The sequence below is a fragment of the Prosopis cineraria genome, unplaced genomic scaffold (assembly GCF_029017545.1).
Source record: "Prosopis cineraria cultivar Desert tree isolate PC_DT_omini unplaced genomic scaffold, ASM2901754v1 PC7, whole genome shotgun sequence".
Lineage (NCBI taxonomy): Eukaryota > Viridiplantae > Streptophyta > Magnoliopsida > Fabales > Fabaceae > Prosopis > Prosopis cineraria.
Genome location: NW_026555338.1, coordinates 23597814 through 23622173, shown reverse-complemented (window position 1 = coordinate 23622173; position 24360 = coordinate 23597814). Strand labels below are relative to the sequence as shown.

The window sequence follows — 24360 nt, the reverse complement described above, 5'->3', positions numbered from 1 at the left end:
TAATTTATAAGCCATGAAGACCTTTGATAATAAATTAAGCCATCCTCAATACAAACCATACGAACAAAAGATTTAATATTTTACAAAACAATAGTAGCAGCAAGGAATTCTCTTCCGATCAGCAAATATCAAAGTATGAACCATAAGGATGAGGACCCTAACTATAGCTTATGTGGAACACCTGACATAAGAAATTTACTTTAAAGAAGTTTAGTTTCAACTTTTCATCTCATCTGAATATTACCGCCCCTTAAGAATTAGCAGAAGGCACAACATCAGCTAACGTATCTGAGACCAAAATAATAATTTCCAGTGAATAACGTCCCAACAATAAATAATAGAACTTGAATAAAAAGGAAAGTTTAAAATAATTGTGAGTCAAAGAGACAACAGCTTTCAGAAAAATGTAATAAACTTTAAAATAGAATAGCTCTGTAAAAATTTTAAAATTAGATTTTAAATCATTGAACTATCACGGCAAATATTAATAGGACTTGCTTCCAAGAAAGCACATAAATAAAATAAATAGTTATAAACAAATTACTGAATAACATCAATGGAATGTAAAATCATCAAATAATTGGATTCATAATTATAGAAACTTATTAGAACAATTAACAAACGTGGACACACAGTCCACGAAGGTAAATAACCAAACGCAACTTATGCCACGAAAACAAACGTGGATACACAATCCACAAGGGTAAGTAATCAAACGCAGCCGAAGCTACGAAACAAACGTGGACACACAGTCCACGAGGGTATGTAACCAAACGCGGCCGAAGCCACGAAACAAATGTGAGTACAATGCTCACGAATAACCATCCATTTATTCCACGTGCGTTGGCTATCGCACGGGGCTAGCATCTCCTATAAACACCCTGCTAGCTAGGTGTACCATGGCGCGCCAAGGGCTAACGAAACTGCCGTTAGCAACCAGTGTTCTGTATAAAGTCCCCTTGAAATTCATTTTCAAACCAATTTCAAACATGCGAAAAATTGATCACCATTCAATCAAATTTTTCTTTTCCATGTCGAACTCGGATGAATCGTTTTTCCGTAACAATTCAATAATTTTTAAATTGAAATCCCACAATTAGAATTTAAACTTGTATTTACTGATTAACTAAAATGATCAATTCTGGTAAAATAATTTCATGAAATAATATAATTTAATCAACAAAATATCTCATAGTCACATTGTTGTCATAAAAAGAATTTGCATAAAAATATAATATTTGAATAAAAGAGATTTTAATGAAATATCAGTTGGAACGCTATCCACTTACCTCAAGTGTTCCCAAGCACTAAAATTCATTTTTTAAAACTTCAATCAAGTCTTCCGTTTTTTTAAACACTCTATTCAATATAAAAAATAAAATTAAAATCCTTTACCCAAGTTTGATAAATTCTCTTTCAACATTGACAACACCAAAATCAACTAAATTTTCAAATCATTATAATTTATGTTTCAATTCCTCTAACCATCCAATACTTTATATGTCCACCTTTCTATTCAACACTTTGATTATATTTTTAACTTGTCCTTCTAACTCTTCCATAACACATATAACTAAGTTTACAATATACAATGTAATCCACCAAACATGAAAGAAAGTCTCATCATCTTCATAGTTTATATGCTTCACGATTCAATACAATAGCCCAACTTTTACCACTACAATGTGCGTGTGTAAACAATTTTCATAGCTTGCCACATTTCAATGGTACCACTTCACATAAGTCCAATTTCATTACTTCCATCATTGAACACTTTATTAACATCCCAGAAGCTAGCATAAGAACAAACCGACCTAGTCCTTGAACTATCATCGAAATATCCTTTTCAAAAATTCTCTAATTCTAGTTTCATCCTTCATTATAGAAAATATTTGTCTCCTATAATAATTTAACTAACAACAATCAATTTATCACACCTATTTGCTATCAAAGACCAACATCCATCTCTTACACATTTTATCAAGCACCTTGCAGGCATTCAACAATTAAACTATAAAACAGTCATTTTACTCTTTAAATTCCTTCCTTCCCCCCCCCCAACAATTTCCCATTGTTGATATTTAAATTTACCATGTTTCTCGAATTCAATACCTTTTCAAGAATCAATTTAAATTCAAATAAAATTCCAGCCCTTACTGTCGATTCATTATCATGCTCTTGACACTAAAATTTTAACTTGATTTAACTTTTCATTTCCTTATCAGCACAGCACAAAACGATACAAGGTAAGGAGAATTGTAAACTCAATAACTTAACAACCAAACACATGAATCGCGCAAGGGAGAAGATTAAAAACTTCCTATATCAGACCAGTCCAACAAAGCAAAGAGAAGAGAAGTAGAAATCGAAAGAGGAGTAAGAACCTGATGCTCTAAATCATAGCATCTCGAACAGAGGAAGGAAGGAAGGATTCAGCAATAAGAAAACAGGGGAGGGAGTTCAGGCATCACCATTGCATGAAAGAAGACCATTGGAGGAGCAGGGGAGTGGACGAACTCGCGACTTCAGCCTTGACAGCAGCAGATTCATAGCGAACACCGACATCAGCAACGGACTAAACGGCCTAGCTCCTCACTCGTACTCTTCAGGGATGCAGAAAGGAAATGGATGGAGAAGAACAAAAGACCAAGATTCTCGACCTTCTCTCTGGCTCACACTCTCACTAGCGACGGCAAGGATGAATGTCGAAGGAATAGAGGGAGAGAAGGGACGATCTCTCCGGCTCTGGAATTTTCGAAGAGGAGAAAGAAAAATAAGAGGCGGTGGTGCGTATCTGACCGAGAGAGGATATAAATTTGAAATTTAGGAAATTGCAAAAATTATAAGAAGGGCCCAATATTTCTTCTAATAACACAAAAAAAAACAGGGCACTTCGGAAATTTTTTCACAATTTTAAACTAAATAAAATTAATATATTTCTAAAAAAAATTAAACTCTAGACCATCAAATAAGTTATTAACATAAATTTCACTAACTCATCCTTTTCCATTTGCCATAAAATAAATTTAAATAAAATATAAATTTGAAGAATTTTTTTTTATTATTAATTTAAAATTTAGGATCACTACACTCTTTCTTGCTATGCTCTGTTTTCTTTGACCGACAGAGGGAGTTTTAAAATATTAAAGCTTGGGAAAATTACAAGAGATCCAGAAGATATTTTCTTTAATAACACAAAAGTCAAGGATATTTTGGTAATTTCATTAATCATCAAAAAAATAAAATTACCTTTGGCATAGGTAAGATTCAAACTCCCAATCCTTTAAGTAAAGACCAACATAATTTTCACTAAGCCACTACTTCCTATTCATCATAAAACTTGAACAATTTAATAAAATATCAATTAAATGGAAAATCATTTAATTTAAATTCCAAAGCCATTACATTGCACTTTGAGGAGAGAGCTGTGACTTTCAGAAGTTCTTGGAGGCTTTCTCTATTAGGTTTAGGGTTTTTGGAGGAGATTTGGACAATGATTGAAGATTTGAAGAGATTTAAGTGGATTTTCTTCGATTTTTCTTCTTCTCTTCCCTTTTCTCTCTTTGTTTTTTATATGGATGTTGTATATTATGACATTCATAGCTCTTTTTTGAACATGAGTAGCTAGTTCTTTTATTTTAGGATTATTTTGAACCTTTGTATAGATTAAGACTTGAATATTCTTTTCTTTTGGCAGTTAATGATGTATATGTATTTATTTTATCCTATGCTTAATACTTTTAAGTGCTTGATAACTATTTAGATTGTTTTGTTCACTTGAGTTGTGCTTGAGAGAACTAATTGAGGTGTAAAACTTGAATAAAATGGTATTGGACTTGAAATTTACAAAGATAAATGGATAGTTTTGTTGGTAAAATAGAGATATTTTATTAACCTTTTATAGTCATATTAAGATTGGTGCTTAAAATTTATTTTTACTAACTATTTTTAAGAGATTGTGAAATTTTAGTGTTTTTAAATATACTTGATTTTGACTTGAGAAAGCTTTTTCAAGTGAATTGAAATCTTAGACTAACACTTATTTTTATTAAAAATCTATTTGAGAGGAATTAATTTAAGTTTTATGAAATACAAAGGGGAGAGATAATCCTAGATTCTCACCTCTAAAAGTCAAAATTTAAACAAGTTTTAATTGCTTTAAAACAATTTTAATCAAATTTTTATTACTTTCATACAAACATACTCTTGATTTTGCCCAATCTATCTTAAAGTTTAATAGTGAATTTTAACCTTCATTTATCTAAATCCTCGTGGGAACGATAACTCTGAAATATTTTACACTTGTGACAACCTATATGTTTGCAGTAAAACTTACCGGCAAACATTCATTCGTTTGAAACTTTTTTAACTACCCAAACAAAGAAGTTTAAGGGCCTCTTTGGTTTTTATTCTCATTTTTTATTTCTAAAAACTGTTATATAATACAATTTACAAAATTATTTTCAAAACAAAATAAAATAAAAATCCGTTTGGTTATATAAATTAAAAACAATTTTATAATTAAAAATTGAAATGATAGTGATAGTTATAGACAATTAATGATGGTAATTAATAATATAAATTGGTCTAGTTAACTATAATTTTTAACAATCAAATTTAGTGTATTTTAAAAATAAGAAAAATGAAATGAAAACAACTTAAAGTTTTTTCTAGTATTTTGTTTTTAAAAATAAAAAACGAAAATAATTTTGAAAACAGTTAAATAAAAAGAACTTATCCAAACAAAATTTTAAACTTTTGTGTTTTCAAAAACAAAAAACAGTTTTCAAAAACAGAAACAAACAAGTCTTAAATATATGAATTTCAAATGTGAGATTTGAAATGTAAGGTTTCAAAATTTAAAATGTAAATCCAAATTCATTAATCCAAACACCACCTTAATAAAAGATTTCAGTCAAGGGCAACAAATAATTAGCTAATCCCCTTTGTACTAAAAAAATGAAATGACAACAAATCTTTGTTTTCAATAAGACGATAATATCTATTAGAGCAGGTAATGTTTTTGTGCTGCTTAGATTTATAGTCGTTTTAGATCGTTTTAAATGATTTTAAAAATCTAAATTTGTATGGACGTTAATGAATTTGGTCTTTTAAGTAAATGGTTTATGAAACTGCTGATTAATTTCTTACTCGTAAATAGAGCAAATATTATACCACATGAAATGCCTGATTTGATAAGACAAATTATGGAAGAGTTTCATTCCTCAGGTACACCTTGTAGGATTGCTTCAACCTCTACCCATTCTAAAATGAATATGAGAAGATATTGCCGTGGATTTCATTAGGGCCTACCTGAAACAAGAGGATACATAAGTGTCATTTTGGTAGTGGTGGACTACCTTTCCAAGTATGGAAATTTTATTCCGCTAACAGCCAATTTCTCCAGTCAACAAGCGACTAATGCTTTCCTGACCGATATTGTCAAATTACATTGTATGTGAAAACCATTGTGTTAGATTTTCAGCGGTGACTTCGCAAATTGTTAAAGTCATCGTTGAAAGTCTCTCTGTTCTTCTTCTTCTTCTTCTTCTTCTTCTTTCTTTTGTAGTGGCATTCGGAATCGGACTGGCAATCTAAAGCTCTGAACAAATGGTTGGAGTTATATTTATGATGCTTTGTGCTTGAATATCCTAAAATAGAGCCAGTAATTTGGATCGACAGCGCTTATTTGAAATCCAACGAGCAGCACAATGGAAGAAACAGATACTGGTTCAACGGGATACTCGAATTCCATCAACATGGGAAGATGCTGAGGAATTTCTGACCCAATACCCTTATTTGCAACATGGGAACGTGTTCAATGATTGAGTAATCTTCTCTATGAATGATTCTATTGCTGCTATCATCTTTCTGCATTTCCTTGTTCTGTGCTTTTCCTTCTGTTATTTCCTTTCTATCATTTCTGAACTTGCTCGATTTGTGTAATTCAGGATATCTGAACGTTGGCTCATTAATATATCAGTTACCTTTCTATCACTTATCTGTATTATTTTGTAGTTCATACCACTAACCTTATAAACAGTTCGAAGTACGAGAATGGATTTTAATTATCTTTCCAAAATGTTGTTACAACTCTTCTCGAAATGAAAGTAAAAAGTCATATATTCATACCATAAAACTAGTGAAGCAAAATACAAAGCAAGGTAACAACATATCAAGCAGTGCTATAAAATAGACAAAGGATATACAACCCACAATTATTAAAGCAAATAAAAGTTTTGTGCCCCTTCCATCAGTTTCTGTATTATTTCCCACTATTACTATCATTATTTTTCTAAAAATCATCGCTTGCATAACTAGAACTTATGCAATCACTACATGATGCTTGATCAGAATTAGATCCATGGCTGGCTACAATATTTTCCTGAGCATACCACACTGGTTTCGGAGGTATTTCAAGGCTTTCAACATTTGCTTCTAGCATCTCCACAACTTTGGTCATTGAAGGACGATCAACTGGTTTAAATTGAATACACCACCATGCAACAATGAACATCTTTGTTATTATGTCCTTATCTTCTCTTGTCAAGTCTTCCATTATTCCTATGTCTTTCTCTTGAGTAAAATGATCATATAGCCATAATGGAAAGTAATTTTCACTTGAATGCTTGGTAGTACGTGATTTTGTGTTCCTTCTTCTACTTGCCATTTCCATCAAAAGCATTCCAAAGCTATAAACATCAGCTTTGTAGGACACTCCTCCAATATTTTTGTAAAACAATTCAGGAGCCATATATCCTAACGTTCCTTTAACAGCGGTCAAAGCAACACTGCTATCATCTCTAGGATATAGTTTTGCAAGTCCGAAATCTGAAACCTTTGGGATGTAGTTGTCATCAAGGAGAATGTTATGTGGCTTAATATCAAAATGTAAGATTTGCATATCACAACCATGATGAAGATAGGAAATCCCACGAGCCACTTCAAGAGATATCTGATGTATTTTTTCATAACTTAGAAAAGCACTTCCTTCTTTAGGGAAAATAAGCTTATCAAGAGAACCATTAACCATAAACTCATAGACAAGAGCACGTTTTGAACCCTCTACACAAAATCCAATAAGACGAACAACATTAACATGATGTATCCTCCCGATGGTAGCTACTTCGCTAATAAATTCTTGGCCATTGGCTTTGAATTTACCCAACAACTTAACAGCTACAAGAGGACCACTACGCAGCTTGCCTTTGTATACAGTACCGAAACCTCCTTCTCCCAACTTGTCTTTAAAGCCTTTGGTCATATTCTTAATTTCCTTGTAAGAGTATCTGATGGGCATGAGATCACTATGTTGCAGAAAATGTTCAACATCTTCATACATCGATAAGTGTCTCTTTCTCCTCTTGAAAATTAACAGCGCAGTTAAAAGTGTTACTCCAAAGAGAGCTCTAACTGCCAGCAAGAATACTACCACATACCATGTATATAACATTGTCTCATCTATGTAGTATTCTGGTGCGTCCTTTAATGGAGGATTGAGACGCGATGTTCTTGAACGAAATATTGCTGGGGAACGAAGTGTTATTACAAAATAGATTCCTGCACAATTATCTCACCAAAACAATCAAAACATGTATGTGTAATCGAATGTTTGTAATACTTGACAATTTAAAATTGGCAACATAAATAGAGTAGGGCAGTGACGAAATTGAAGAACAAATAACAAAAGGGGAAATGACAATTAGAGACATTGTGAAGACAGTAAAGACAATTGAAGATCTCAAAATATTGAAATGTCAAAAAATGACTATGGCTTTATTTGCAATTAAAACATTTCTAATTATTGATATAATTAATAGAAGGTCATTATGATTTGTGATTTGTATGAAGAAACTTGCCCATTTGATTCAGAAAAAAATGGATGATTGTGAATGGAAGCCAGTCAAAGTATATAAGGATAGCCCTTCTATCTCTCATTTGTTTTTTTGCTAATGATATTGTTCTTTTTGCATAAGCTTCTCTTGAAAAGGCTGATGTGATTAATGATTGCTTAAATCAATTTTGTGAAAGTTCAGGACTTAAGGTTAATGCGGCAAAGACCAAGGTATTCTTCTCCTTCAATGTATCTTACCATAGAAGCTTGGAGCTGAGTAATGCTCTTGGTTTCTCTCGCACCTTAGACCTTGGCGAGTACTTGGGAGTATCGATCCTTCACAAGTGAGTGGACAAGAATACGTACCAAGAAGTTGTTAATAAGGTGAAAAACGTTGACCAATTGGAAGGCTAGTTCACTTGCTCTTGCTGGGAGAACCACATTGATCAATTCTGTTACTTCTAGTATTCCTATTCACACCATGCAAACAGCTAGCATCCAGGTTGTAACATGTGATGAGCTGGAAAGGGCAAATTGGAACTTCCTTTAGGGTATTACTAGTGAAAAGAGGAAAGTGCATCTGGTTGTTTGGGATAAAGTGTGTAGACCTAAGACTCATGGTGGACTTGGAATTAGGTTTGCGCAACAAGAAAATCAAGCCTTTCAAATGAAGCTTGGTTGGGCTATTATCAAACATTGTGATGACCTTTGGGTTCAAATTATAAGAAGTAAATATAAATGTAGTTCTGATATCCTTCTGACTATTAATAAGAAAAGACCAAGTTCTTATATATGGTCTGGAATTAAAGCCACTTCAAATTTTGCCTGAATTGGGACTGTTATCAGTGAAGATTGACAGGACGCTAGTTGGAAGGTAGAGTAAGAGTGGGCAATTCTCGATCAAGTCTACCTATGAAAATGTGGCTCAACATACAACTGATTATGATAGCACTTGGAAGCGAATCTAGAAGCTTCAAGTCTCGAAACACTATAAGTCTTTTTTTTTGTTATCATATCATAACAAGTTACTTGCTAATGCAAGTCGAATGCAGCGTGGAATGCTTGTGGATGTCCAGTGTGAGATCTGTCAAGATGTTGTGGAGGATCTCATCCACATCTTATGAGAGTGCCCAATCACAAAAAGACTTTGGATGGAATATATTGCACATGAGGGCAGAGTGAAGTTCTTTGGTGTCGATCTGCATGAGTAGACTAAATGGAATGTGCAATCCCAAAGAAAGAAGAGAGGCACTCCCTGGAGCTCTTTCTTTTCTATTGTGTGTTGGCTCCTTTGGAGGAGATTGAATGAGAATATTTTTCAAGACAAAACCACTCTGAATGCTACTATCAATGCTCAGAGTCTAGCAATTATGAACAATTTCAAAGAGTATCGAAGCAAGCTCGTAGGAACCATGTGGCAGAGGCATACTAGCCCTATCCTTAGTGGAACTTAGTACCCACCTACTAATGGATCGAATAAATTGAATGTGGATGATGCATATGTTGTAACAAAGAATATTTCCGGATGTAATGGTTTGATTCGCAATCATAAGGGAGAATTCCAAGGTGGATTCATGTTTAAGATGAGTGATGGAGACCCATTACATGTTGAGTTGTGGGCTTGTTTGTGGGGGCTTAAAGTTACTTGGGATCTCGAGTATAGACAAATTATTCTTGAATTAGATTCCCTAGAAGCCATGAAGCAATAAATGAAATAATCTCTCTCACTCAACCAGATTCTGGTGTTGTCTTAGAGATACAAGCCCTACTGAATCGTGCCTAAGAAGTACGTATTTAAAGGATTTCTAGAGATGCTAATGAAGTAGTGGATGTCCTTGCGAAAAAGGACCTATCGTGCATAGCTAGGTTTCATCATTTGAATTTTTCTTCTTATGACTTAATTATTGTGATGCAGCAGGACGCTATTACTACTTTGTAATTTATTTTCCTTTGTTATAAAAAAAAAAAAATTAGTTCAACGTACCTTGAACAAAGAAAATGGCTTGAATAGATCAAGGCTTACCGTTCAATATGCTACACAAAGTCGCTGCAAAGGAATTCAAATTTTCGTTAAATTACATCAAAATAAGAATGAAAGACATAATTTCAATTTTTAAAAAAATTAAAATTATTTGAAGAAAGAAAAATTTAACTGTGTTACATACCTAGTGCTTGTCCGAGACAATATATCGCCATTTCTGAAAGAAATGAAATTAATTAGATCATAACAAGTTATGCAACTAAGAAATTTATTTACAGCAATGAAATTAGATTGGCCCTTTTGTTTTCTCACCGCATTGGTCGGCGTTCAATGGAGTATGGGGACACCTATTAATAACCGAATCCCAGCTTATCTCAAATCCAAAGACCTGCAAGTTCCGGTGGATGTCAACGTATCGCAACTTAAGGAACTCATCATCAGGAATCGACGACGGCGTAACGGCGATGACGTGGCAGCCGATCTTCAAGTCCGCCAACGATATGTTTCCCGGAACTGCGTAAATATGCGAACCCAAGAAGCACGGATCGGTGTCGACATAATAAGGATTGTCCCTCAATGCTCTGTCACACTTCATATACATTACTTCATAATTAAAATCTCGGAGACGGAGACTGAAGTCGGATCCACTGAAATTCCCGCCGTAAAGGAAGTAGCGAGGGAGGGAGGAGCAATTGTTGGAGCGATGATCATCATAGAAGTTTGGATCAACCAGTCGGATGCTGGAGACTGTGTAGTTGATCGACAGCACGTAGAATTCGCCGGAGAGAATGCGTAACCCGAGGACATCGTCTCTGCCGTTGCCGGAGATACACTGTAACTCAAAATTCTTGTCGCCGCAATGTTTGGGGTCACCTTTAAGACGAAAAGGATACGATATGTTGGTGATTTTGCCGCACGATGGAGAACAAACTGCGTCAATTTGGGGGAAGAACTCAAGAACAGTAATAATAACAAAGATCGAAGCTACCACTTCGCTCCAATTTCTTCGTCTCGAAATCAAACTTGGTTCCATGTTCATGTCCACTGCAGCAGTACAGTGCAAACATATAATTGCTTGATTTGCAGATCAATATGTGCGAGCCGTCAGAGACCTTATAATGTAGGATCAAGCTGGGACCTCAATTACAATTCTAAGAGTAAACGCGCTTCCGCGGGACCAACTTGGACATGTGTTTGCTTGACTATTTTCACTTCATAATTCGAAATGTGTGCTTGATTTTTAGTTTAAACTTAACAAAAACATATTTGAAAGATTCAACTTTTTTTTTTTTTAATTTAGCAAAAGCACAAGATGTGGTTTGAACGTGCTTTTAAGATTTATCAGGCCTTAAAAATACACGCACTTCTCTTGGGGCCCAACTAATAATGCATGCATGGATGGTTACTTTCTATTAAAAAAAAATCACCCCCTCCTAATCTAGCTAGCCTTTTTTGTTAAGAAGGGAGACACATGTATGTAACCATGTCAAAAAATAATTGGATTATATTAAACTACCAAGAAGGTTGAGTTTAGCGAAATAGATTAGTCCCTCACAACATAACGAATTAAGTTTAAATCTTCACTAAAAAAGATGCCCACATTTAATTTCTAATTACCTCCAATGCGAGGATACTTATCAATAATAAAAAAAATATAATTAAATTATCAATACTCATTTTATGGAACAAACTTTAATTAGATTTTTTTTTGGCACCAATCTTGATGTCCTAGCTCTTAGTTTTCTTTTCTTTTTTTTTTTCTTGATAATTCCAATTCTTATTTTGTGCTAGGAGCCTCTAATGTGTCCTTCTCTAATGCCTCCTATAATGCTTCAACTTTCCAATTTTTTTTATTTTTCTTTGAATTATTAGCTTCTACATAAAATAAGAGATATTTTGATGTCTTGATGTCCTAAAATGGTGAAGGTTTATATTTTTTATTATTTTTAAAAATAAAAGGGTGTATTTATGATATTTTTCTTTAAAATTCATAAAAAATATAAATCTTTACCATTTTGAAACATCAATATATCAAAATATCTCTTGTTTTATGTAAAAGGCAATTATTTAAAAAATTGAAAAATAAAATTAAAAAGTTAAAAACATTATAAAAAGTATTAAAAAATAACATGTTAGAATTCCTAGCCCATTTGTTTTCTTTACAGTGATAGATTTTGTCATGCTTTTCACTTTTACTAAAAAAAAAAAAACAAGAAGAAGAAAAGATGGCACGCATATTTTGACCACCAAATAATACCTTAGACTTAGCACATGGCAAGCTAGACTCTTAGCGTTTTCATATTGGATCTGGATCTTTTCTTTTGTTTTCTTCTCTTTTGTCTGTCGTTTGTCTTGGTTAAAATATTCCGGTTCACTTGTAAAAATATAACTGAATCTCAAAGCAAAGCAATATAATTAACAGCAGAAACACGTCTGTATGTGTGTGTGTACATATATCAGAAAGGTGTGAGGCGTCCAAGTGAAATTAAAAGTTTTCTTTTTAGTAAGAAAGGGCTAGATTATGAATAAAATTTAAAACATATATATATATATATATATTTTCTTTTCTTTACTTTTCTTTATACGCTAGGAGCAGATTTGGTCTACATATTAGAAAAATTAAAGGGTGTAGGGGAACGAAAGGCAAAGAAAGCAATCATTGTACTTTTTTTAATATTGAAAAAAAATTGAAATGCAACCCACCAAGGTTGACCAAAATATACCTTTACTGCATAAAAAGCTTTGCACTTGAATGTTTTTGTTGAGTTTGTATCTGTCACAAAGAATTCGAGCGATTCCGTGTCTAATTTGTGCTTCTGTCTGACCTCCATTTTAATTTATTCTTTTCCTTTTCTTTACCTATTCTGACAATAATTGATCTGCATATTTATTCCAAAAAAAAAATAAATGAAAATATTTTAGTCAAACCTAAACAAAAACTGACTCTGCTCGTAGTTCAAATGTTTCGGTTCACTCCTAAAAATATAGCTGAATGATCTCCCATGTGAAGTTGAGGTTCTTGAAAGGCACACAAACTTACAATGATAGGATTCTGCATAACTGGGAGGTTGATGATCCTTGTATTCATTCTGCTTAGCCCCAAAGGATCGTGCCAAAGGCAGTGCAAGGAATTAAGGTGCGGACGTCATGGTCCTGTGGTTCGATTTCCCTTCCGACTCAAAGATAGGCATCCGGTTGAGTGTGGCTATCCTGGCTTTGATATCACTTGTTCTCATTATCGCCAGCTCCTTATCGACCTGCCCACAACTTCAGGTCCGGTAAGCCTCTCCATCAGGAACATTTATTACCGATCGCAGAAAATTGAACTCTACGATCCCCGAAGTTGCCCTCAGAGCCTGTTTCCTAAACTCTACAACTCCAAACCATCACCCTTCAAATTTGAGCCATCAGATGAATTTCAAAACATTACTTTCCTCAACTGTTCTTCATTTGACTATCCAGACAGATATCATATTATGAAGATGATATCAATCAAGACATGTTAACGTTCTCTTGCCCCATTTTTGTTTATCCATCAAATGCCTCTTTCCTTGATGGAATCTACTCTCCTGCACCAAAATGAGAGAGATTTCATCAAATCAATTGCGTAACATGCTGAAAAATTCTTTGAACCTCAGTTGGTTGAAACCAAATTGTAGCATATGTGAAATGAAGGGACAGATGTGTAAACTGAAGAACAATGGAACTGAAGATGATATTGAGTGTCTTGATTATGATCACAAGAAACGTAGATCAACTCTTATAGTTGGTGCAGGTGAAACTCCATCGTTCTGATTTTCTCCTTAATTTTCTTCCCCCGATGAACTATAGTTTTTTGAATTATGGAATATTCAATATTGTGCAGGAGTAACATCAGGTTCAATTTTGCTGCTTCTAGTGCTCATTGGACTCTTTCTATTACACAGACATTTCAGATTGAAAAGAGAGGATCGAGTGAGACTTGAAAAGTTTCTGGAAGATTATCGATCACTGAAACCTACTAGGTTCTCTTATGCTGATCTTCATCGATTGACGAGTGGTTTTAAAGATAAGTTAGGTGAAGGTGCTCATGGATCAGTATTTAAAGGAAAGCTGTCAGATGAGGTTTTGGTTGCTGTGAAGATGCTGCTGAATAGCTCAGAGGGGGATGGTAAAGAGTTCATAAATGAAGTCAGAGCTATGGGTAAAATCCACCATTTTAACATAGTTCGTTTACTTGGCTTTTGTGCTGATGGATTTCACCACGCTCTTGTTTATCATTTCTTTCAAAATGGGTCCTTGCAAAAGTACATATCTGCTCCAAATGACATTGTCTTCCTGGGATGGGAAAATTGCAGCAAATTGCTATTGGCATAGCAAAGGGATTGAGTATCTTCACGAGGGTTGTGATCCTAGGATTGTTCACTTTGATATCAATCCCTATAACGTTCTTTTAGATGACAACTTTGTTCCAAAAATATCTGATTTTGGTTTGGCTAAATTATGCTCTAAAACTAGAAGTGCAATGTCAATTACTGAAGCAAGAGGAACTTTAGGTTATATTGCGCCCGAAATTTGCTCTAGAAATTTCGGAAGTGTGTCACATAAGCAGATATTTATAGTTATGGAATGTTGCTAATAGAGATAGTTAGTGGAAGGAAGAATATAAAGATGGTTCAAGAAAGTTTTCAAGTTCTATATCCAGAATGGATTCATGATTTAGTGGAAGGAAATGTTCCCATTCAAATAGGGGATGGTGATGAAGATATTAGAATTGCAAAAAAATTGGCAATTGTGGGACTTTGGTGCATTCAGTGGAACCCAATGGACCGTCCAAGTATTAAAACAGTGCTGCAAATGTTGGAAGGAGAAGGTGAGAAATTAACATTGCCCTTGAATCCTTTGGAATCATCTTCTATTAAATCAAAAGTTTTTCCTAGAAGGCAGATGAATTTAGAGTTGGAAGTGATTCATGAACTGGAATGAACATATGTATGTTTTATTGTTGAGCCACCAAATAATAATGTATCACTTGTATTAAGCAATATTATCTAAGAATTATTCCATCTTTACTGCATGAGTGAGAATATTAAGAGCCTATTTGTTTCAGCTTTCTTATGAAAAAATCACATCTTTTTTGAAAAAAAATAATTTGTGAGGTTTTATGATGTTTATTTAAACTTAAAAATAATCAGAATATGAAAAAAATAGATATCTAATTATTTCAAAAAGTTGTTTTAAATAGCTTCTGAAAATAATATGATGCAATAGATGAAAGAGAATGCTTTAAAAATACAAGATGTATGAAAATATGATAAAATTTTAAAATAATTAAATAATAAATTATTTTATAAAACAGGAAGCAAGAAAGATATCATAAAATTTAAAATAATTAACAATAATTAATTTTTTATTATTGTAAACAAATAAAATTATATATTCTTTTTATTAAATCTTTACAAAATAAATCACCTTTTATAACCAATGGAGATTAGGTTTAATAGAAGAAGCTAGTCCTTATAACATGGCAAATCAAGTTGAATTCCATTGGAGGAGGTATCCACATTTAGTGCCTAACTGTATCTCAAACGAAATTGTTTTTCATGGGAGGATACCTATGAAAAATTAAAAAAAAAAAATCTCTTTTTATAAAACCTCTAACTAAAAATAACTATTTTAATCTTAAACAATGTGACTTAATTTTAATATTTTTGTTATCAAAAGTTATATCATCACAGCATGTCAAAAATTCATTTGACAAAAGTCAAATTATCAAAAGTTCATTTAACAAAAATTAATTTAATAAAAATTACTTGTTGTAATAAAATTTGTATTTGGATAATTTTTTTTCAAAAGTTAGTTTAGTAAATTAAATTTTTTTTGAATTATATGTAGTTAAATGAGATTTTGAATGTATAATTACTAAAATGGGCATTTATTTTTACAGTTTGTGCTTTTTGTTGTGCAAATTTCTAATATTAAAAAATGTTTGAAAAATCTATGTGTAAAAATTTTAAATAACATAAAATTATATTTGTTGATAATAAGAATAAACAAATTATAAAGTTTGATATATTGAAAATATATATACTACTATATATATATCAATAGTTCAATATACATTAATACTAAATACATGTTGTTCTCTAAGGAATTTTTCCTCCAACAATTCCACAGAAAAAATAATAAATTAACATTATAAAATTATAATAAACCAGTTCAATCTAAATGACATTTATAGGGATGACTGGTATTTTTTCCCTCTTTTTATTACTTCATTAATTGATTCTATTTTTGGGGGAATTAGTAATTATATTTGATCATAAGAGTTATGACAAGAAGTTGGAACCAATATTTTATACGTAGAATCACACACACGTGAGTGTTGGCCAAGAGAAAAAAAAATCACACATGCGAGCCATTTCTCAGGGGTAGAGGAAGGACTGAAAACAAAAGAATCACAGAGAAGAAGAAAGAAGAAGCAGTACATTTGAAGAGCTATATAGAGTTGCGCTCCGTGATTGTTTACTGTTTAGATATGCTTTTTTTTTTTTTTTTCACCAACCATTGTTTATGTATACCTTCAAATATAGCAGGAAAAACAGGGGGACTCTATCCTCGACTCATAAGAGCTTGAGCTTTTAAGTTTAATTTCTCATTTTTTTACCTCTTTTTTACGGCTCGATCCTTATTTAAAAGGCATAAGATTGAATTCATAAACCCTATTTTAAAAAAATTTAAAAAATAAAATAAAATAAAACACTATAAATTAATTAAATTTTTTAAAAAATAAAAATTCTCGTAGTCTTTTAAAAATTAAACAACAAACATTTAAAAGTTTAGTAAGAAAATTTAAATCTTAATTAAAAAATTGTTCATGTTTATAAATACATAAATATAATAATTATAGAAAAATAAAAAATAATATAAATTTTATATTGTACATTGATATTTATTAAATTATATTAAATTAATTTTAAAATAAATGAAAATTAATAATAATATAACATATGTATGATCAAGGGAGAAGTTCTTATTGGTTTCAAATGCGTGTTCTATTTAAAAATAATAATAATAATATAACAAGACTTGAATGGTCATTTGAGACCGAGTTTTTTTTACAGGACTTATCAAGATTAAGCTCTCAAACTTAATTATTTTAAAAAATTTAATTTTTAAAGCTTAAATTTTAATTTAAACAGTACTTTTAAGTCATTTTTATTCTCAACTCTACCTTCAAATATACTTTCTTCTAAAATATTTCATTTAAATAACTTTTAACATGAACGTAAAAAGCAAGGTTCGACCCTTGGCTTCTGATTTTGAAAAGGTGGTCCCTCACATGTACCTGTCATATCTACAGTCCACACACAATTAAGAAGACAAAGATCACAAAATTTCCAGATTTTTGTGTGGACATAAACTTTAATTTTTGTCCAGGTCAGTCCACGCCTCTGGATTTCCAGATATATTTGTGGGGACATAAAAGATTAGAAAGACTAGCATGGGAACACGAGACTTTGACAAGATTAAATTTTTGGAACACTAAATAAAAAATAATATAAATTTTATATTGTACATTGATATTTATTAAATTATATTAAATTAATTTTAAAATAAATGAAAATTAATAATAATATAACATATGTATGATCAAGGGAGAAAGTTCTTATTGGTTTCAAATGCGTGTTCTATTTAAAAATAATAATAATAATATAATAAGACTTGAATGGTCGTTTGAGACCGAGTTTTTTTTACAGGACTTATCAAGATTAAGCTCTCAAACCTAATTATTTTAAAAAATTTAATTTTTAAAACTTAAATTTTAATTTAAACAGGACTTTTAAGTCATTTTTATTCTCAACTCTACCTTCAAATATACTTTCTTCTAAAATATTTCATTTAAATAACTTTTAACATGAACGTAAAAAGCAAGGTTCGACCCTTGGCTTTTGATTTTGAAAAGGTGGTCCCTCACATGTACCTGTCATATCTACAGTCCACACACAATTAAGAAGACAAAGATCACAAAATTTCCAGATTTTTGTGTGGACATAAACTTTAATTTTTGTCCAGGTCAGTCCACGCCTCTGGATTTCCAGATATATTTGTGGGGACATAAAAGATTAGGAAGACTAGCATGGGAACACGAGACTTTGACAAGATTAAATTTTTGGAACACTAAATTTTAGGTTTATTCCTTTTTTATAATAATTTTAGGTTTATTCTGTTACTGTAATATTATATATTTTTATTAATTATTAGTAAATTTTCAATTTTCTTTGAGTTAAATAGAAATTTGGCTTTTAAATTATAAATTCAAGAGCGTTTGAAAATTTTTTATACAGTATTCTCTCTCAATTTTTGAAAATGGTGTATTGTAACTCGTATTATTAATAAAAATTAAATTTAATTATTAATTAACTAAAAAATATAAAATAGAATCTCAAAAATTACAATAAAAAAAAAGAGTTTCTTAGTCCTTTTCCATTTTTTTGGGTTCTTGTTTGCAATTTTTTTGATTATTTTTTAATTTTCTTTGTCATTTTTCATTACCTACTAATAATTAAAATTAACTTGTATTAACAATAAAAGCTACATTGTATCGTTTTTTAAAAGTTAATAAAGAATATTATGCAAAACACAAGTTTAAGATCCAAATGCTACTAGAGGCTGATCTATATATACTTTGGGGTCGAATTGCTCAATGACACATTTTTGTTTACCTTGAAATTAAACCTTCAATTTCCAGATACTAATATAATGATGATTATGAGGTAAATATCAACTATCACCAAGGACCCAAAACAACTTACTTTACATTCAAAAATTTATTGAGATTTAAGTTGAATAAAATGGTATTCTTTAGAGTTAATTCTTTAATATTATTTATAAGTCACTTTTAACATATTTTATTAGAATAAAAAAAATTTAAAATTCATTAACTCTATTATAAAATTTAATAAGTTTTTAAATTTAATCCTATTAAATATATATACTTTAAATTTTTTTTCTCTAATATTTAATGAAAAATAAAAAAATTTGTGTTCAAAATTTAATAAAATAACTTATAAATTTTTTTTTGAAAAAAAAAAATATTTTCTCTAATTAGTTTTTGACAAGGTCAGTCCACGCCTATGTACGGAACTTGGAAAAAGTTCAAAAGACCACTCCAATAATCAGTTGCAAAGACTTGAAGTTGGAAACCCCGGTGACCTTCATGGGTGGGTCCCACAAGAAATTTAATAGTGTTGACTAATTTTTTAACTTTTGACCAAAACTCAATTATCTCATGTCTTTTAAAATATGAAGTATTTTTACCTTAATAAAATAATTATTTATTTTTAAATTAATTTTATTTTTTTATATTTATTTTTATTTAATAAAATATTTTACCTTAAAAAATATAAAGTAATTTATTTAATAGAGATATTTAAAAAAAATAATTATATTTTAAAAGATTTTATATGTTTAAATATTTAATTTTTTAAAATATGTTTTATATTTTTAAAGGAGGGAGTATCAAATCAATTATATTGAAGTTGAATATACCGTGCCAATGTAGTGTTTTGAAATCCAGATCGGATATCGAATTGAAAAGAGCAATGGGTCGTGATTTTTATGATATAACCGGTTAGACCGGCGATCAAACTGGTGATATAAAAATTAAATAAAAAATAATATTATATGCACAATTATATAAATAAAATATTAATTTGTCAATGGTGCTTGGGATCTCAGTTCTAAAAGTTAGATGCTTGGATCGTTGAAGTTGGAGGTAGATGCATGTCAGTACAAGCTTGTGATCTCGAAAGAAAATGTTGGAGCTGGAGGCACGCAATCATGTCATGACTTACAAAGCTTTCGATTTCGATGCCAAAGGTTACATCTTTAGAGCTGGAGGCAGAGGTTGAAGGAGAAGTTAGAGATTGAACTTGGGCCATAAAAGAGAGATTAGAGATTAAAGAAGAAAAGAAAAAAAAAATTAGTGATTAGAGAAGAGAAATTACGAATCTAAACAACTTAACCTAAATTTCTTTTTTTTAATGTTTTGGCTTTGACCCGGGTTGACTCGGCTTCAGTTTTCAGGTCAAAACCAATTCTCTCAAAATTGGCTAGTTAATTTAGATCAATCTGGATCAAATGTCAAATTAATTTGACTGATTGAACCAAACTGTTTTATTTAGTGAGTGATAGTCGGATCAATCGGATCTGATCTGGTCAATTTCAACAACATTGCGTTGATGCCTGATACAATGATATTTGATAGTCTTTTTTATGCACGCGTGTGGTGACATGTAAGTTCCCAATAAAGCACGCAAAGAACATGTTTTCTACATTTGATTTTGATTGATATAATTAAAAATATGGACCCGCATACTTGATGCTAAAATAATAGTTGGGAGAATTGAACTGTATGCTCCCATAATTAACATATTTGTATTAAAAATCCTGTAGACTTTGAAGCAATTCTTCATGTCCAAAGGCTTATCTTCCAATTAATTTTTTGTTAAAAATGGAATTGTCCTTTTGTGAAATGCAAGACAAAATATTCAAAAATAATATTTAAAGTTTATTTATTAGCAACAAAAACATTAATTTATTTCACATAGTTTACATGAATTACACTTTAAAGAATAAAATTTACAAGGTATCAAAATAATATTTACAATAAAAACTCGGTAACTAATATTTAAAGTCTCTTTACCAATGATAAAATGTCTATTCATTTTACATAGTCTATATAGTTTATATTTAGTAAAGAAGAAGATATTTACAAATTATCTAAATAAAATTTACAACAGAAGCTTTGTGAATAATATTTAAAGTCCATTTATTTAAATAAAATATCTATTTATTTTTATATAGCTCATGTGGTTTGCATTTGTTGGAGAGAAGGAAATTTACAAGTTATCCAAATAAACTTTCTACAAAAAGTTCATAAATAACAATCAAAATTTATTTATTTTTAATAAAAGGTTCATTTATTTCACAAAAGGGAAATTATATCTTTTCACTGGAAACTTAATTACAAGAGAGGTATTTGGGCATGCAAAATTATTTCAGATTTTATGGGTCTTTAAAATAAATATATTGGTTTTGGGTTCTGCAGTGCAATTCTCCCGAGTTATTCAAAAAAAGGCTATTTATGCGCAAATCGTTGGTGGGAAAAAATTTATTGTACCGTAGACTATATATGAATATTATAAATATTTTATTGAATAGAAACAATATTTTGAGTGTGTGAAGCAAATATTTGTAAAAAACATGAAAAAGTAAAATTCAACAATTGATTTGATAGAAGAACTAGAGAAGAAAAGAAGAGGAGAGTAACAGTTAAGTCTAACAAAATTAATTGCAAGTAGATCTTAGATAGTTTTTTTAAAAAAATAAATTATAAATACTGATTTAAATAATTATAAATTTAAGTATTTTAATATAAAAAATAAATTCTAAATATAAATTTTTGTTTATAAATAAAATTTTAATTTGTAATTGTCTGAATAAATAATTGTAACTTATTTTTTAAAAATAAATTTTAAATATTTGAATGTCACTAATTTTTTAACTGTATTTTTATTTTTCCTAAAAAAGTACAAATAATATGGAAGTTAAAATTCGAATTGTGGAAGAAAAATTGTAGATTCTAGGTCTAAATCTGATTTTATATTATTTTTGGGGAAAAAAATACTTCACATGCAAGAGACATGATCCATCAGATACAGGGACGTATCCACGCTATGGAAAGTGGGGGCAGTTGTCCCCAGGAAATTTGTAAAAGATAAAACTTTTTATTTTTATTTTTTTGTAAAAATTACACTTGCCCGACTTAAAAATTGCAGTTGACCCCTTTGAAAAATTAATTGTTGACCCCTTTGAAAAATTAATTGTCCCACAATTTTAAAAATTATCAAACACACATATTTAAAAATATTATTTATCTTGTATTTATTATAAAAATAATTTTATGATATAAATGAAATTAAGATATATTTTAAACTTCTTAATAATTTATTTAAATTATTTTAATTAATATTTAGAATTATATTTTTTAAAAAATGTTAATATTTATATTTGGCATAAATGTTGCCCCCATTACTAAAATTTTCGGATCCGTCACTGATCAGATAGAAATATTTATTTTTACAAAATTGTGCTTCATAATACTCCTTATATTTAAAAATGTAAAGTATTTTATGATAAATTAAATGTTAAAAAATGTAAGGTATTTTTAATTTTTTAAGGTGCAATCATTATTCTTTTTCTAAAAGTGCAATGACTTTATATTTATTATAAGATATTTTATAAGATAAATATAAAAAGATAGAATTATTTAAAAATAAATAAATTTATTAAAAAAAAAATTTAATTAAAAATATTTTTATTTTTAAATAAAGGGAGTATATATTTTCCCTCTTTGACAAAATACATTCCATTTCTTATTTCTAGATGGACACCACATAAGCACACCCTCATGGCTTGTAGTGTTGTCAAATCAATTTCTCTCTCCAATTCAGCAAGATGCCATTATCTATTGGGGGAATGACTGACAAGCATCTAAGCACCTATTAATTCAAATTAATTTTTAAATAATAAATTTTAAAGATATGTAATTTTTTTTTAAATTTATAATTTATTGTAATAAATTTATAATTTATATTTTAAAATTTTAATAAAAAAATAAAATTATTTTTTAATTATATTAAATTAAAAAAAATAAATTATAAATTCATTACAATAAAATTATAAAATTAAAAGTCAAACTTGTAAATCTTAAAATTAACATTTAAAATTTAATTTAAATTAATTAGTTTTTTTAGGACCTATATATCATTCTCCTTTGTCTATTCTCACAACCATTGTATTGACTCTCTTGTTGGAATATTTTTATAAATTTGTATTAATTAATGAGCTTAAATAAATTAGTCTTTATGATCTTATATGAATCGTGATAGGTGAGCCACACAAGTAAATCTAATAGGCGAGGCCCAACCTACAACCTTGTGACTGTCAGTTATTCCCTCTCTATGGAATATAATTAATTAATTAATTTATTAAAATGGCTACTGATTTGCTTCATATAAGCATTAATCGATAACCACAAAGATATGATAGTTTCACTTTTTTCATTATCTCTAAACTCTATGCAAATTATGGTGGTTCAATGGGTTGTATATCGGCTTATACTTGAGATAATCGAAGTCTTATTTAGTTATGAATTTTTCATCTATATATATCATTTTATTATTATTAAATTTTATATAAATTGAGATATTAAAGTTAATATCTCTTTGATCATGAGTGGTAGGGACACAAGTGACTAGGGAGTGTTGGAATCCAATCATCTTTCCTTTTCTTGCAGTTTCACCATTTCCAATCTGTCGCAGAGATACTTTTTTGAGAAACTTTTTTGGTGAAACTACAGGAAATGGTGAAATACCTCTACCGACACACTTAGATTTTCCCATCTTATATCCTTTTAAAGTTCAGGAAATGGTGAAATGCTTAGATTTTCTCAAAAAAAAAAAAAAAAAAAGTCTACCCGACAATAAATCCCTGAAGCTTTCCCATCTTTTGGCATCTAAGAAGGAACACTTCAGGAAATAAATGCCCATCAATACTCTTATGCAGAGGTTGTTAGGTTGATGAGGAAGTGCAACGTCCGAAAATTTAATCAAAAAGTTAAATTAATTAATTTAGTATTTAATTGGTTGATTGACGTTGAGTTAATTGAGACGTTTGAATAGTCATTTGGATCTATTGAACTTTATATGAAATTTAAAAGTGGCCTTGGAATGCTCCTAGGCCACTTTAGGCCAAAATTAATAGACTTGAGTGAAAGTCTCTGCTATTGATGCTTAGAAAATTTAAATCTGGCTTCTGCATCTCGGGTGAAACAAAATGAGGATTTTGAGTGTGGAGCCGAGAGGGAAATCCCTCCCATTATTGATCCAAGACCAATACCATGAAACTCTCCCACCTTGCTTGGCATCTAGGAAAGAACACTTGGGGAAATAAATCATTAAAGTCAGTTTGCTTATTAGAATAGATGAAATGAATGTATTAAAAAAAAAAATAAAATAAATAATCAAAGATGATATGTGAGCACATTCGTAAGAAGAGAGGTTATTTAGTTTATAAGTTGGAAATCATAGTTCATGAGATTTTTGGTTATTATGCTTAACATGGAGGGAAGAATGATTTAGTTTATTTTTATCTTAATTTTTTTAATCAATTTTATTTTATTTTATTTTATTTTATTTTATTTTACCAGGAGAAGGTTTCAAATCATGCAAGTGTGCTTTTAAAAAAAAAAATCCGAAATTTGTGATGTATATTAAAAATGGGCCAATAACTGTGAATTGCATTGTGGGTCTCATTCTGGCCCACGTCAAAGCATGAGAGGGAAAAAAAAATAGTGCTTTGGGCCGAGTTGTGAGATATGGTAGTTTAAGGCTTTAGAAATACTTTAGAGCTAGTGACCCAAAACACAATGTGCTGTTAGTGTTATGGATAAAGCGACATTGGAATCAAATTATTTTTGGGGCTATCAAGTGGAGGTGGT

General features: G+C 30.4%; 2 protein-coding genes, 1 long non-coding RNA gene and 1 pseudogene across 4 annotated transcripts; 2 read left to right on the top strand and 2 right to left on the bottom strand.

Annotated features, from left to right (window-relative positions):
- LOC129316320 (uncharacterized) lies at positions 1–2766 on the bottom strand. 2 transcript variants are annotated; one of them, XR_008594735.1, is made up of 2 exons: positions 2385–2766; positions 1–288 (listed from the first exon to the last, which is right to left on the bottom strand). It is a non-coding gene; the product is annotated as an uncharacterized LOC129316320 (long non-coding RNA). The 2 variants fall into 2 exon arrangements; XR_008594736.1 differs by having other exon boundaries at positions 2472–2766.
- A 3339-nt stretch (positions 2767–6105) lies between these two features.
- Positions 6106–11013, bottom strand: LOC129315502 (rust resistance kinase Lr10-like). Its single transcript, XM_054959242.1, has 4 exons — positions 10128–11013; positions 10000–10032; positions 9858–9881; positions 6106–7560 (listed from the first exon to the last, which is right to left on the bottom strand). Exons 1-4 carry the CDS (start codon positions 10852–10854, stop codon positions 6296–6298), a joined length of 2049 nt encoding a protein of 682 aa, XP_054815217.1. The 5' UTR covers positions 10855–11013; the 3' UTR covers positions 6106–6295.
- A 1843-nt stretch (positions 11014–12856) lies between these two features.
- Positions 12857–13321, top strand: LOC129315504 (RING-H2 finger protein ATL22-like). Its single transcript, XM_054959243.1, has one exon. The coding sequence runs from the start codon at positions 12857–12859 to the stop codon at positions 13319–13321; it is 465 nt and encodes a 154-aa protein (XP_054815218.1).
- A 73-nt stretch (positions 13322–13394) lies between these two features.
- LOC129315503 (rust resistance kinase Lr10-like) lies at positions 13395–14883 on the top strand (annotated as a pseudogene).
- The last annotated feature ends 9477 nt before the right edge of the window (positions 14884–24360 follow it).